This window comes from Eublepharis macularius, chromosome 1 (assembly GCF_028583425.1).
Source record: "Eublepharis macularius isolate TG4126 chromosome 1, MPM_Emac_v1.0, whole genome shotgun sequence".
Classification (NCBI taxonomy): domain Eukaryota; kingdom Metazoa; phylum Chordata; class Lepidosauria; order Squamata; family Eublepharidae; genus Eublepharis; species Eublepharis macularius.
The window spans coordinates 251236334-251252856 of NC_072790.1; the positions used below are offsets into that span (position 1 = coordinate 251236334).

Genomic DNA, 16523 nt, shown 5'->3' on the forward strand with positions numbered 1-16523 from the left:
CAAACTATGCCAACTGAGTATTTACAGGGCAGATTTCCAAAAATACCAGTGGAACAACGCCTCTGCCCATGTAGTCTTAACCTGGTGGAGGACATTGTATACTATGTTTTACATTGCTCCTTCTATGGGTCCATCCGGAATAATCTGCTGATTCAATTTCTTGTAAATTTTTCCAGCTCAGATGAAGAACGTATTAATTTTTTATTGTCTGATGTTTTCCCTCTTGTTACTCTTAAAGTGGCTTTTATTTTTCTCTCAACAAATATAAAGAAGAAAGTTTTTGCTAATTCTCTAAGAATTTTAGCCAAACTGTAATTTTATGGGGGCATTTTCTGCTTCCTTTTACCGTTTTTATTTTTCATCATCCTAGTTTTAAGTGTTATCTTGCCATGTAAATATGTAATTATGTCATAACCATATTGTTATATGGCGCATATGCTAGAATGTTATGGCCTATGGCTACAACAATAAACTATTACTTACTTACTTCATTGCTTGTGAGGATGAATTAGGAGGAGAGTTGCACAAAAATATGGAGGGAGCTATGCACATAGGGAAGGAGGGGTGAGAAAACAGCTAGGATTAAATTCACTGAAAAACATTTGCTCAAATATATGTAAGGGACTTAGTTGGAATGTTAGTTCTTCTTTGGGGAGTTACTAACTTCCATGCAAAAAAAAAGAAGTTACAAATGCAATGCTAACTGCGACGGGTCTTGCTCAACACAAGCAACTCAGGTATGTTCTGATAATCTGGTACAACACCCACAAGATATGGACATAGCTGAAATGATCTTTTCCAGGATTAGGAGGTATGTTCCAGGGAAAGAAGTCCCCCTTGAGAAGGAGGGAATTCTCCTTTAAGCCCACAGCCCTACCCAGATGCACGCCCCGCTCCCTTCAATGGCGGGCTTCCAGAATCCATGTCGAATCCCACATGCTCAGCCGCATGTGCCAGGGCTGTTCAGCAGGTTTATATGCATCAGAAAAACGTTTCAAGTCTTTTTGATGGGGATGGAAATCATTGGTTTATGAGTACAGGTGGGTGAGCATCTCAGGACTTCGGTCTGGAATTAACCTGTGGTGGAGGCCTATTTGATATTCCATGCAGGAACTTAATTCCTAGGTGTACAAGGGTCCAATTAATAATAATAACTGTGCTTATGTACCATTCTTCTAGACAGATTAGTGCCCCACTCAGAGCAATGAACAAAGTCAGTGTTGTTATTATCCCTGCAATACAGCTGAGGAGCTGGAGCTGAGGAGAGTGGCTGACCCAAGGCCACCTGTTGAGCTCATGGCAGGAGTGGCAGTCGAACTACCAGACTGCTTAACCACTATGCCAGAACAGTTCACGCTAGGGTTACCAGGTGCCTGCTGGTGGTGGGCAAACTCCTGGGGATCTGCCCTCTTATCCGCCGATCGCTAAGCAATCAGCGGAAGGGGGCAAACTCCTGGAGTGTGCCCGCCACTGGCACACACCTCAGGAATGTGTGCTGTGCGCGTGCATGCACACCTCATGCTAGCCACGGGAGCATCCCTGTGCTCTGATTTGGCCCCAAACTGGCCAGATCGGAGCGTGGGAGCGCTCCCGTGGCCGGCGCAACGACGTCACTTCCAGAAGTGATGTCGCCATGCACTTGGCTTGGTGACGTCACTCCCATGTTTGGAAAAAGCCTTCGCTCTTGTCATGTAGTGAAGATGGATGTGGTCATTGATCATCCATCTGGTCTCTAACTGGCCTTTTTTGGGCACAGGGGCTGCCAGGAGCCCAGACCTGAGGCTGAGGATGGGAGCGGCCTGCAGTAGGCCCCAAGCCAGCCTTTCCCTCAGGCCCAGGCCTCCTGGCTGCCCCTTTCCCTGAAGGCCTCCGTTTCCCAAACAACAGCCAAGCCTCAGGATTGGGCCTGGTGACAATGGAGGGAAAGCAGGAGCCAATGGCTGTTGAGGAGGTGGAGCTTGGAGAGAGTATAAAAGGCCCTGCCCAGGGGCAGAAGCTGGTCAGTCCCTGAGGTAAAGGGAGGAGGGCTGAGCAAATGGTGGGAAGCATTCAGCCACGCCCTTTCAATGTCTCACTAGCAATTATGTTTGGAAGTGAGGGCAGCAGTTTCTGCCAATTGTTCCCTCCTAGTGCAGACTTCCAATTTACCTCAGATGTTCCTTGGGGGGGGGGGTCTGTTGGTTTCCTGGAAAAGTATTGTGGGGGAACCACTCCAGTGACTTCCTGAAGCCATTTTAGGTTGGGAAAATGGCATGGGGAGAAAGCTTACGCTCCGTCTTCCCCGCACACCACGATGCCAGTCTGACCTCTGGCAATCTGAGAAATAGGTTTTGACACAGAACTCCCAGAGCACACCTGGACCCGTAAATGGTGTAACATGTAGGTAGGCTCTTGACGAGGTTTCTAGAAAGATAAGATCCCCAGTAAGACTCGTACCTTATACAGCCTGGGAGCTCGTAGGTCCGTGCCCGTGTCCACCACATAAATCCGAGAGGAGATCAGGCTGGGAAGAATGAGCCGGTTCCTTTTCTTGGTGGTGTCCCCAAAGCAGCTGCTGCAGGCATTCCACCCACTGTGGTGGAGCTCATCGTTGACGTTGGGCATGGGCAAGCGATGGATGACCTACGACAGGAGAAAGGTGAATGGAGCCTCCACGTTCAAAGGCAGTTCAACGGAGGGCTATTTGCTGTCATTCCCTGCTTGGGAGCTTCCTGCGGGGGGAGGGCATCTACTGGCAATAATGAGAAACAGAATACTGGACCACTTTTGGTATGAACCTGCAGGGCTCTTCTTAGTTTGGTGTTGTGGTTAAGAACGCGGGACTCTAATCTGGAGAGCCGGGTTTGATTCCCCACTCCTCCACTTGAAGCCTGCTGGGTGACCTTGGGCTAGTCACAGCTCTCTCTGAGATCTCTCAGCCCCACCCACCTCACAGGGTGTTTTGTTGTGGGGATAATAATAGCATACTTTGTAAACCGCTCTGAGTGGGCATTAAGTTGTCCTGAAGGGCGGTATATAAATCGAATATTATTATTATTATTATGCTCTCATGGGGTGGATGAAGATTGGATCCTAGGGGAAAATAATAACAACATTCAATAGCCAAGACCACAGCAATACAGCCCGGAAAACCCACAACAACCATCGTTCTCCGGCCGTGAAAGCCTTCGACAATACAATAACAACATTTGATTTATACACTGCTCTTCAGGACAATTTAATACCCACTCAGAGCAGTTTACAAGGAATGTCATTATTATCCCGACAACAAAACACCCTGTGAGGTGTGTGGGGCTGAGAGAGCTCCAGAGAGCTGTGACTAGTCCAAGGTCACCGAGCTGGCTTCAAGCAGAGGAGTAAGGAATCAAACCTGGCTCTCCAGATTAGAGTCCCGTGCTCTTAACCACTACACCAAACTACTGAATTTGCACACATGTATGCAACCCTGAGTGGCAGGAAGCAGTGCTGTAATGCACGAGTTCTATGCCCAGGGGTTTATACTCAACTATGCCCAAAAATATTTAAGGGGGGGGGGGTTGCTTGATGAGAACTGAGCATGCTCATTGCCTTCCAGGAGCCACAGAACTTCAAGGGCAGTTGAGCATCTGTTAAAAGACAGAAGGGATCACTGCAGCCCCAAAACATGATCACCCTGCTGGAATTCCCATCACAGAACTCTGTCACAGCATTTATTTTTTGTTCCCTCAAAGTTTGGAGAAAAGAGCATATCCACTCTACGCAGACGTTTAATACCATTTCCCAACACTGTTTCTGGCGCTTGCTTTGTTTATGGATATGTTGGTGCAAATGTACATAAACAGAATCCATTTTTGGGGGGGAAACCTATCCTTTAAGTCAACATTAAAAGAAAGTGAGCTGTGAAATAGGCCAGAAGCTTTAGTTTAATTCTTTTAAAGCGAGTAGCTGTTTCTTACGTTGGAAAATCTGTGCACAGCGCCTGCTGAAATCTCAGAAGCCAGGCTGAAAAAGACTTCCAGCGGCTGGGACAGGATTTCTGCTTGTACTATGCAAGACACTGTAAGTTTTGCAAACTATTAAAAAATTATATAAAGTGGCTTTATTTGAACCATTTTGCCCTGTCCTGAGTTCTTAAGAATCACCAGTTATCTACCGCCTTCCAGCTTTTCTGCCAACGCCTCAGCTTCAACAAGCTGCTTAGATTTGGAAAGATGCACCTGACAAGTTAATGCCATCCTTCATCTCATGTTCATGGATACCAGGGCAAGATTGTAGGAGGCCTGGAGGAGTTCCAACACTTAGTCCATTCAATTCAAGGGGCATTTACCATTCAAAGACTTCTGTGCCTGTTACACAAAAGGAGCAGGCTTGAGAAAAGACATCTTGCCAAACCAGATCAACAGCCTCTGAAGTATGCACTGGCTCGTTTACATAACCAAGCAAATGATTTAGCAATCTGAACCGCTCACATGTTCACGAGGGATGCACTTGGGGGAAATAAATCATTTCGCAATGATACATTCTTCGGATTTACAACATGAAGTTACGCCAGATTACTAAAGCAGCAGCTTGAGGCAGCTGGATTCTACTCTCTGCAATCTTTAAAAAAATCCTGATGGGAAAGTATCTGCTTTTATAGTGTCTCCAAAGTAGGACCGTCCTTCCCATCAGAAAGTAAACATGCATGCAGATATGGAAACATCTGAGGTCTTATACCAGCCAACTCTTTGACCTGTGATAACATAAAAAGACTTGTAAACACAGAGAAACAATCTCTGCCTGCCAATATTCCTCCAGTGTGGTGGTGGTAGAAAGTGCCATTGAGTCATAGCTGGCTGATGGCGACCCCTGCTGAGGTTTTCAAGACAAGAGAGTAACCAAGGAGGTGTGCCATTGCTTGTCTCTGCAACCCTAACCTTTTTTGGAGGTCTCCAGCCAAAGCCAACCCTGCTTAGCTTCCGAGATCTAATGATGTCCCATCTACCCAGTTCTTAACATGGTCTTGATCTGGCTATCAAGAGGCAACCTGCAATTGGTACCATCATCTCATCTGGGTGTATGTATAGACCAATCGTCTCATTGAGTAAACCACCTCCATTTTGGAAGGACAAAGAGGTCCAAGGAAGGAGGGCTGACAGATGCAGTCAAGAAAACTGGAAACTTGCAAGGTTCATTTCACCATCGTTGGAGATTGGAGTGATACTCCCGAATTCAGAACTGGAGCCTGAAGATGGAACTAAAAATACCTGGCAGTAGGTTCGAGATTTGGGGTCCACGTCCACAGTAGCCAGGTAGTCTGGCTTCTGGATTCCAGTGTTCCTGTAGATACAGGGCAGGTACACGATCTCTTCCCTGGGACCTTTCAGAAAGCAAAGGTCTTGTGTAAGCAGTCAAGAAAAACAAAACGACCTCGTATTCAAGGAACATGAGAATGGCTGACTTCTAGTCTCCCCGGATCCAGAAAATGCTCCATCTGCTCTCGCATCTCATGGCTCTCACTGGCCTGCAAGATGCCCCAAAAGGCCCACAAGAGACTATCCCGTTGCAGCCTGTCTTGATCCTTGGCATTCAGGGGTATGCTGCCTCTGAACATGGTGGTTATATTTACCCACCACGGCTAACAGTCTCTGATCTACCTCTCCTCCAAATACTGGTCCAACTAGCTAAAAACATAGGAAGTGGAGATGATCTCCGTTTTCTTACAACTTTTTATCCTGACTTGATTCAAAATTTCACGGGGCCAGAGAGTGGCTTGTCTATTCAATCAACTGCAACGGGTGCAAAGCTTGCAGAATGGGTCTTTCCTAATTTCCAGCAGCCCACTAATCCAAAGTGGAGCGGGAGGGGGAACTGGCAAAAGCACCCCCCTTTTCTTGCCAGCAGAAGAGACTCTCATCAGCAGAAAATGAGAGCGGGATGGCCTAAGGGCCAGGTTTGGCATGTGAGCTAGGGTTGCCAACTCTGGGTTGGGAAATTCCTGGAATTTGGGGGTGGAGCCTAAGGAGGGTGAGGCTTGGGGAGGGGAAAGACCTCCGTGAGTCATAGACTCCATCCTCTGAAGCAGCCATTTTCTCGAACGGAACTGATCCCTGAAATCTGGGATCAGGCTGTAATTCTGGGAGATCTCCAGACCTTGCTTGGAGGTTGGCAAGCCTATATGCGCTGCTAGTTGCCCCTCTCTGATTGAACATAAAATATTTTTTATTGGAGGGTCTGGATGCCTGAGGACTGCCTGGAGTCGCTTACACCAGACCTTCTACAGAGAGACACTTGTCAGCCCTGTTTTCTTCTCCGTCCACATATGCATGGCAGACAATAGAAGGTTCTCCGCTAAGGGCATTTCCTTATTTGTGTTGGCTTTCCTCCAGAGTATTGAGTTATTGTTGCCATTCCCTGATAGAGGTTGCATCTGCTTCTTCTCACTTCAGAAACTAGGGTCCCATGAACTTTATTCAGGAAAGTGGTTCTGTGTCAGAAGTAATAGGGACCCATCCCAGACGCTATGAGGGCTATGTAGGAATGCAGAAAAAAATGATTTGGGTGCAGCTGGAAAGCAGGCTTGTGCCTTTCGTGACTGCCAAAGATATGCTGAAAAGTGTGCAGGCAAAAGCTGCTACAACCCTCCCAAATCAGACAGGTGGATGAGAAAGATTTCCATGAGTCGGAGGTGGAGCCTCAGCGCCCTGCAGAAGAATTTCTTGCTCTTCCCACAAATAATAAATGATGCGACCCAAGGCGAATTATGCTAATGTATACAGGTTGCAGAGTTCAGTTTTTCTTGGATTACCTCATCATGGAATTGCAACCATTTTTACCATGGAGTGCCCATTCCTGAAAAGACGTAACAGTGTATATACATGTCAGTTCCCAAGAATGGCATTCCATGCGCGGAGGCTGGAATGCTCAAAGCGTTCCACAGATATGAGCTGGAGTGCGGCTGAGTTTCAGATCCATTATGCTAACGGCGTCAGGGTCTCCAAGAAGGAAGTGCTGCTGTTATCAGAACCAAGGGGACTCTGCACTGAAATCCCCCTCCCTTGAGAAACCCCTAGTCACAATATCTTACCCAAATATCTTAGCCACAATATCTCAGCCAAATGTGCCACACAGGTGTGTGTGTGGGGGGTCACAAGTTTCCTAGCTGCAGCAAGCATCCCTCTCCCATCTGGTGAGCACCTCCAAAGTTCGGCAGGACAGAGGACCACCTCCTGGACGCCTTGGCACTCACGCGCAGAAGGAGAACATGAGAACACAAGAAAAGCCACACTGGGCCAGACCAAAGGCCTACCCAGTGCTGCACTCTGTTCACACGGTGGCTGCCTCTAGGAAGCCCACAAGCAAGATGAATGTGACAGCATCCTCCCAACAGATACAAAGAGGCCTCTAGTAACAGAGGGAGTCGATACCCATCATGCCTAGTAGCCACTGATAACCCCAACCTCCTTTCCTTTGTCTGCTCCACCGAGGTGATCAGATTCCGTTCAGAGAGTTCTAGTGAGGCCATAGCCCCTCTGCTCTGCGCTCCTTGAAATCCGGGCGAATGTAATAAAGGAATTCAGGCCCATGGAGGAGCCCTTACCTTTCATTGCTTCCAGAGGAGTCTTGTACCCCGGGCCACATTCTCCACATTTCGCTGCAAATGAAAAGGATTGAGAGCGGTTAAAGATCTGTGCCGGACAGTGTCTGGGCCAGGCTTGACTATACATAGCACACCTTAATGGAATATATCCCACCTTATTTTGATGGAATGCATGCAACCCAGGAAAAGGGCTGGGTGTGCAACCGGGCTAACCGTTTCAGCTTACTTGGTTTTTAAAAAGCAATTAAGCAAGTTTCCAGCCCTGATGGGTGTCAAGATAGCCTTCTGAGTATGTAGGCAAAGCCTGTTATAATCTCAAAATACAGGACGGGAACTGGGCAGATTTCCAGCAATGGAGGCAAGGCTCCAGGGCCCTACGTATCTCCTTGACCCGCCATATAGCCAGCAGCAAAATAAATGTGATATAAAAAATTAAAAGAAATGCTGCAGATTGCAGAATCCAGTTGGTCTAAGCACGGGATTTGGGTTGCTTGGGGGAAGAATTGTATTTTTTGCTAGCCCAGCCTGGACTCTGGTTCAGTGCCTTGATTTGTAGAAGGGATACCAACATCAAACTAAGTCAAGTACAAGAATCAAGACCTCAAAAACGACACTGTGCCCATCGTGGTTTAATACAAGCAGGACTTTTTTCCATCGGGAACACAGAGGAACGGAGTTCCGGCACCTCTTGAAAATGGTCACATGGCCGGTGGCCCCGCCCCCTGATCTCCAGACAGAGGGGAGTTTAGATTGCCCTCCGCGCCATTGTGTGGAGGGCAATCTAACCTCCCCTCTGTCTGGAGATCAGGGGGCGGGGCCACTGGCCATGTGACCATTTTTGCTGAGGGCTATTTAAACTTTTAAAAACTCCCCTCTTGTTCCAGCTGATCCAAAGTGATGTCACTGTGCAGTCCTGGGAGCGTGCGTGCACTTTGCGCGCGCATATGTGGTACCAGGGGCACCACCTCCCGCCAGGAGTTGCCCCCTGTGCTGGCAACCCACTGAGTTCCGCCACCTTGTTTCCCAGAAAAAAAAGCCCCGAATAGAAGTACTGCAGTTCTATGAGACAGCTTGCATCCTGGAAGTGTAGACGGTTCCTCCCTGCCACTGGAAAACATGCCTGTCCCATCTTGCGACAGCAGTATATCCCGTGACATTTTTTCTGCTTGACCTTCTAAACAATCGATTTGTGCAACAAGCCAGCTTTGCTTGGGAAGCAAGCTAAATGTGGGAAGGAGATCTCAAAATCATGAACCTGGAGACTCACAGCTACGCCACGTCCTCTCCACTCTCGTATGTATAGTTAGGATGAAGGCAGATATATGTTCAACGCGCAATTGCTGCCCAAAACTTGGGTTGGATTTTCTATCCCTCTCCCTGTCATGCTTAAGCGTTCCGTGATCTAGCAAACACACCACAGAAGTGTCACGGGGCCCTTTCAGATGGAGTTTTGTACGTTTAGCATTATCGCTAGCTACGAAGTGCTTCCAGAGCAGAAAACAAACCTTGGCACCAGGCCTCCACCCTCAGTTTTAGCTCCTAGGTATTCGTGCAAACCCGCCCTATTGTAAGTTTTATATTTGATCTCATTCCGATACTAAAGGAGAACAATTGCCCTATAAAACCTGCTGAGGAGGCAGCAGGTGAGACACATGCCCTTGGAGGCTGTTGATGAGGTTATAATGGTAAAACGTTCTGGGACAGTGCCGTTCAAAACTCCACAGACCATTTCCCCAAAGGACTCTTCACCAGAAAACCCCCACCATTTGTGAATCTCCATGGTGTTACAAGGTACGGGTCCAGTAGTACCTTGGAGACCTACAAGATTTCCAGGGTGTGAACTTCTGAGAGTCAGAGCTCCCTTGAGAACTCATCTAGGGCCCTTGTGGTTGCAATGGAAGACGGGCGCAGGAGGTCAGGCTGCCTTCCGCAGAAATTTGCCTGCCACTGCTGATTGTTCGTCACGGAACCACCGAAGTTTCCGAGGACTGACGGGAAAACCGAAGTTCTAGGCAGGAGCTTTGCTTCGTGCCATAGCCCCTGCCATCCACTCAGGGCTCCAGAGGAGTTAGCCGTGTTAGTCTGTAGTAGCAAATTCGAAAAGAGTCCAGTAGCACCTTTAACCAACTTGACTGTTGCATAAGCTTTCGAGAATCACAGTTCTCTTCGTCAGATCTGACGAAGAGAACTGTGATTCTCGAAAGCTTATGCTACAGTAAAGTTGGTCACTCAGGGCTGGTTCTCCAGCCAAGCTGCCTAAGCTTGGGGTAGCACAATGGGGAGAGAGTTGATACACCCCGAAGGCTTGGCTCATTCCTGGACATCAACAGGGCAGAAGGCAACTGGCCACACCTCCTGGCTCGACTCATCCCACCATCAGCCAGGCCTAATCCAAGAACCTGTGGCATTGCGGGAGGAGGCAATGAGTATGCTTTGCTCATGCGGCAAAATGCAATGAACTAAAACGGATTCCCACTCCCTTCCCAAGCTCCAGACTGCTTCAAGGTGCTGATTGTGATCTTTAAAGCCCTCAACAGAAGGGGGGAAATGGATAAGCAGACCGTTTTTGTGGCTTCAGTAAGCTGCTGCAACTTCTCAATATTTTGCCTACAATGTCAACACTTTGCCCTCAATGTCAACCCACTTCATGGGTTTCTTTGGAATGCAGTTCTGCAATCCTCTATCGCCATCGCTGTCCTCGTGCCATCATCACCTCTCTCTTTAAGTAAAAAGACTCGTAGATATTTGCTTCCAGCATGATGGGCCTGCTTATCTCGGTACACTGGGAGGCGTTTGTGGGCAACTGCATCCGAAGGCCCTTTTATCTCTTGCAGAAAACAAGCAGGCCGCTCCAGGCTTATCTGGAAGCGTTCGAGGTGCTCACAAGACGCTGTTGGTTTTGCTGCGACAGCCTCGCATGCACGGCTATTCCTGCAAAATTTGGGCAGTTCATGCATGCACCACAGTAGCGTGTTTAACTTAATAAGTAATGTATTGTAGGGGGAGGGAAACGCCTACAACCTTGCAAATGGCAAGGGGTGCCGCTGAAATATCCGAAGGGCTGTGTCCCAACAGCAGTTGCATCATAAACTGACTTGCTGGATCAGATATATCTGAACTGTCAGCAAAAGAAGCAGGGGTGGACAGCAGGGGAGGGTCCCAAAGGTGACACACACCATCCATCAACTCTACAATAAAATCAAAATGTCCAGGGAGGGTAGCTACACAGTGATCATTTCCATGTTCCACCTGTTGGTGCTGCAAATACTTATGCCATGGACCATCCACGTGGTAGTTTCCTACAGAGTTGAGTTGCCCCAGCCCCCTGTGCAACTGGAAGGCAATTTGGGCCCCCTCCCCAAAAATCAGCAATGGACATACTGTAGTTAAGCTACAGGTGTGCGTCAACAACTGATCTTACGCTAGAGCACGATGTCAGTTACGTTTCCCCTCATAAACCCTATAGCGATATGGCGCCACAGGGAAATGGCAGCCACGGGCGAGTGAGGCAAGGGAAATGGCACCAATGTGCGCGGGCCCTTCAGAAATGCACGCCTTCCCTTCCACACGACATGCAAAGGTGCTTCAACTCTGATCTTTCCAAAGTGGCCACTACCAAACCAGGCATGGCAGAGATGGCAGCAGAGCAGAAGAGGGGGGAATACACAGAGTGAGCAATTAGAGTCTGACGTTGTGTGGATGCTCATGAAAACTACCCACAAAAACTCTGCTCCAGTTTAGGCAGAAACGATAGTAAAACCTCTATGTGGAAGCAGTCTTAGGGTGAACAGAGGGGCTGTAGCGAAAGAGTCTCTGCCTGTGGGGGGTGCCTGCCTCCCTCCCAGACTTGCAAGGAAAAGGACAGATAAAACCTGTCCTCTTGGTGAGCCTTGGGCCCGCTTCCAAATTAACTTCTCCCCCCATCCCTTCCATTCCCCTTTCTAACATTGCCATCCTATGCAGTCTACGTATTGAATGACTGGATTATCTCTGCACGGGATTGCCCCATAAGAAGTTTCAGGGCTGCTTTGACTAGCCAGTTTCTGCTAATTTTGTGGAAAGGAATAATTCTTGGTTCCAATCCAGAGAAACGTCAGTCACTCCTCACCCAATAGGAGCTAGTTACTCATGATTAAACTTGTCCTGTTCACTTCAGCAGGACTGAAGCATAACCCTGGCCAGAGTCCAATTGCAGACTCACTTGAGAATAAACTCCACTGAACCCGGGCTGAACCTTTCTTTGGATGAGGTCCAATATGCTTCTGAGCTCTTCTCCCCTTAACAACAACAACTGTGCTTATATACCGCTCTTCTAGATAGATTAGTTCCCCACTCGAAGTGGCAAACATTGTCAGTGTTATAATTATCCCTAAAATACAGCTGGGGAGCTGTGGCTGAGAGGGGTGGCTAAACTAAGGCCACCGTGAGCTCATGGCAAGGGTGAGAGTCAAACCAACAGAGTGCTGATTCACAACCCAGCCACTTAACCACTATGATACAGCAGCTCAATAATAACAACTGCACTTATCTACTTCTCTTCCAGCAGATTAGCGCCCACTTAGAGTGGTGAACAAAGTCAGTGTTATTCTCATTCCCACCATACAGCTGGGGAGCTGGGGCTGAGAGGAGGGGCTGACCCAAGGCCACCCTCAGAGTTCATGGCAGGAGTGGGATTCGAACCAGCAGAGTGCTGACTCACAGCCCAACCACTTAACTACTCTGTAGAGTGTGTGTGCAGCCAAGAGCGTAGCTTGGCTTCCCTCCTTGAGCCACTGCCCGTGGAATCCTATGCAAGAATAGGCCAGTGGAAGCCATTTGAATCTATGGCCTGAAATGGGAATAATTCTGTGCAGGACACCCTAATAAAACACCTTTCCCAAGGTATTTTTTGCTTGGGACCCAAAGTAGTGGAGAAGAGCTTCACAAGCGTTGCTTCTCACGCAGAGGGGGGGAAGCAAATAAACTAAAGAACCTTTTGAATGTCTTTGGATGCTACAGGAATAGGAATTGTCCTTATGGCTTCAACTCTGTTTGCATTTACTTGGAGGGAAGCTCTACTGAAATTTAACCAACTTCAAAACCAGGCTAGCTTAATGTTCTACTCCTCTTCCCAGGTGGAGAGGCAAACTGGAAAAAATAATTGAGGTTAAAGAATGAAGCAAGATCCATTCAGAGTCAGTTCTCTGTAACTCTGGCCTGGTTGGTTTTTTATAACTGTCAGAAGGGTTTTTTTTAAAGAAAAATTATAATAGAAAACTGTGATTACTTTACAACATATTATTTACATCCTTTATATATAACTGTTTTGTCCATGGATGGAACTGACCAAATCAAATCTTCGGTCCATTTTCTGGATCATCTGATAGCAAATGTCAACATTCTTTCATTTCATTTTTAAATAAGCAATTGCCCTTATCATACCAAACACATCGTTTCCATTCCCCTTTGTTCAGGGGACAAAGTAGGAAGTCGTAACAGCCTGGAAAACCAGTTTTTGCAAACTGAGTATGCAAACCACATAGTTTAAATCAAATATTATTATGACTGTGCAGCACAGCTTTTTTTCAGGGGGAACGTGGGGGAACAGAGTTCCGGCACCTCTTGAAAATACTCGGCAATAGTCCTTGAAAATAGTATGATTTCAAAGAATCCCGTGTGTTTCTTCCTCATTTCCCTCTTAAGAGTTCCGCCACCTCTTTTCCCAGAAAAACCCCTGCTGTGCAGGATATCCTAAATCCAAGACCATCTGCTATCATTTCCCAGTATGTATTTGCACACGGACATTTCCACCAAAGGGGATACAAAGGCACATTACGAACCCCGCCCACAACGCCAGCTCTTGCCAAGCATATTACAGATCTTTGCCAGTCTGGGGGCTCCGGACTAATCATCTTAAGCAACAGATTCACTGTGATGTTTGAACTTTTAAAATTGTTTTATATTTTTTAATTTAAAAAAAAACAGAGTGATACTATGAGGGGGGTACAAAAAAGAAAAAGAGGGATTATGTAACATAATTATGTAAATCAGAAGTAATTATATATAACAAAGCATACAAAACAGAAGATCTTCTCTCCAACAGCCCCTTCATTAAATTTTTAAGACACAGTCTATAAAAAATGATAATTTGCAACTTTGTAAATAGAGAGACCTCCGCACCTCATGGCTATCTTGATGGCCGAGAATCTTTACGCCACCTCTTTTGGGCAACTCTTCATGCGCAAAGGGAAGCTTTGATTCTACAAGGTAAGGTCACGCCCCCTGGAGAACTTTCTTTGGCTTTTTGAAAAAGCTCAGTCATTGCTATGCGATGTCAGTTGCTAGCAATATAGTGTTTTGCTAGGATAGCGATCGGTCTACTATCTTAAAACCCATTCGGTGGTATGGAGTAGGGGAGAAGGGCAGCTTTGGGAGACGGGTATGGTGTTTTTGCTGGGGCGGGGGGCACCAAACTGCACACATTCATACCGCAGAGCCAGTTTGGTGTAGTGGTTAAGAGCACGGGACTCTAATCTGGAGAACTGGGTTTGATTCCCCACTCCTCGGCTTGAAGCCAGCTGGGTGACCTTGGGTCAGTCACAGCTTCTCGGAGCTCTCTCAGCTCCACCCACCTCACAGGGCGATTGTTGTTGTGGGGATAATGATAACACACTTTGTAAACCGCTCTGACTGTGTGTTAAGGGTATATAAATCAAATATTATTGTTATTATTATTATCATTATCATCATCATCAAAAGGTGCTTGGACTGCAGTCCTTCCCAAAAGTTAGTGCCAAGGGGGGAAACGGGACAGACAGATGACTGATGCGATGTGGATGCTCTAAAAACCATGAGTGCGGTACGGAAGTCAAGGCCAGTGGTTCTTCGACTGTGGGTCCAAACCCAAAGTTGTGCCTACCTCTCAGGTGGGTGAAGAGGCCAGGAAGGAGGAAGCAGAACAGGGTGAGATACCAGAGGTGGTTTGCCTCTGTAGCACCTACCAATTGGCCGTGAACCACAGCCTGTTGCTCAGGAATGCTGTGCATATAAATAGTACAAATAAAAAATAAATCATGCGCTTGTTCAGCGTTAACTAATGTGAGGCTCTTGCGTTTTGTAAGGGGGAGGGGGGAAATAGGTACTTTGCAAGCTGGTCCTCAAAGGTTTGGAAGCTAGATAACCATGTGGAACTAGTAAGGATTCTGAGAAGCCCCTGACAAGAATGAGATCGCCCCTGCCCGCATGGGAAGAGTTTCTGTCTGTCTCCCATGACCAATGCATAAAGGAAGGGGGCAAAAGAAAAAATCTGCCCTGGGGTTCAGGGACTCTGCCTCCCTCTGGACAGTGAGGGGCAGGTGCAATTGCAAAAACCGCTCGGGTGCTCTGGGCTGACCCAGTCCTGGCCTTTCTCCCCTCTGTGTTTTCCCCTCCCCCAAACTGGCTCTCATTCTTTCGCTGTATAAAAGTCTTTTCCAAAGCACAGGAGCGTTCAGCCAAGACCCCCAAATCACTAAGCAACTTTCTCCAATGAAAAGAGTTTCCAAGGGAACAAACGCCGCTCGGATTCTCTTTCTTGGCTGACCCCATTGATTGCTTGTATCGGAAGAAGAGAGCTTTCACTCTCGGAAGCTTACACCCTGAGAATCTTCTTTGTCTCCAAGGTGCCACTGGACGTGCATCTTGCTGTCCTACTGCAAACCACCTACCTGAAACACGGAGTCCGGTGGAATTCCCTTGCGAAGACGTGGGCTTCCATACGCAGAGCCAGGGAGGGACAAGCAGAAAGACCCGCGAATCCCTTCCTAGTGCTAGGGGAAAGCCCCTGGGAGATGGGGGGGGGGGGCCCTAGCCGCCAGGAAAGTGTGCCTAGGATTGCACACGTCAGAGTTTGGCCACGCAACGCCCCTGGTTTGCAGTTTGGACGGCAAATCCTCCAGCCGCCTCCAACTGCAAGAAAGGGGCTTTTCCAACCCCGGGCATCCGGGGTCGGTAGCCCTTCCTTGCAAGCTGCGACCCAAGTCCAGGGAGCCCGAAAGAGGGACAACGTGGATGGCAGCAAGATCCGGGTCCGGCAGCACCTTACAGACCAACTAGGTTTCCAAGGTCCGACTCTCGAAAGATCCTACCCTGGAAATCCAGTAGGTCTTTAAGGGGCTACTGGACGCGAGACTTGCCCTTCGGCTGCACCTCGGAAACTCCCTGGGCGCATTTCAGCGGGAGCTTTTCGGGAGATTCCCGAAATCCCCCCCATTGCTCCTCTTTCCGGGGCTCTTGGGGATGCGTCGCTGGCGGGGCAGCAGCTTGCAAGAATGCCGTTGCCCTCCGAGCGCAGAGCCCAGAGCGGGGAGAGGGAGGCTGCCGCTTACCCATCCTGCCGGGCTTCCTCGGGAGCAGGGCACTCGTCCGGCCAAGCGAGGCAGCTTCAGAGTGCCGCCGGACACCTTGCAAGCGCCATATAAGTCGGCTGCGGGGCGGAGGCGGGGCGCAGCGAGGGCGGGAGGAGGCGTCCAGGGCGGCGTTTGGAAACTCCTGGCACCGGCGCCGCGCTTCCAAAGGCGCCTGACCTGTGGCCCGCCGCGCCTCGGGCACGCGTTCAAACTGGCCCTGGGCTCGCTCCCGGCCGACGGGGGGGCAGCAGGATTGGAGGCCGGGGCGGGGGTCACCTGGAGACTGCAACAGTCTTTAGGAGCAGCTTGCTGGATCCAGCATGCCGCAGAACAGGAGGGGGACTTTGGTTAACTGTCCCTTTTCTCATCGCGTTTTCCAGCTTTCCTTGTTTCTCAGCTCCTGTAAAGCAACATGCAATCAGCCGCTTCTGGCAGCGTGTAGTTCTTTATGAATAACCTTCTCGATCGAGGACGTGGTGCAACAGAAGAGGGAGTTTTATCAACAATATGTTCTTTTTCTTACAGTTTCTTCCTCCATCTTTCCTTGTTTCTCGGCAATATGCAACCAGCTGCCTCTGGTAACATGTAGCATTCTTTAC

The 16523-nt window shown here is 48.4% G+C and overlaps 1 protein-coding gene across 1 annotated transcript in view; it reads right to left on the reverse strand.

Moving 5' to 3' along the window:
* Positions 1-16008, reverse strand: part of LOC129342196 (methanethiol oxidase-like) — a 37244-nt gene extending 21236 nt beyond the window's left edge. Inside the window, exons 1-4 of the mRNA XM_054997835.1 lie at positions 15904-16008; positions 7559-7612; positions 5226-5338; positions 2437-2622 (exon numbers count right to left, since the gene is read on the reverse strand). Of these exons, the coding sequence (XP_054853810.1) occupies positions 2437-2622; positions 5226-5338; positions 7559-7612; positions 15904-15907 (357 nt within the window). The 5' untranslated portion in view covers positions 15908-16008. The remainder of the gene's footprint in view (positions 1-2436; positions 2623-5225; positions 5339-7558; positions 7613-15903) is intronic.
* Positions 16009-16523: the final 515 nt, after the last annotated feature.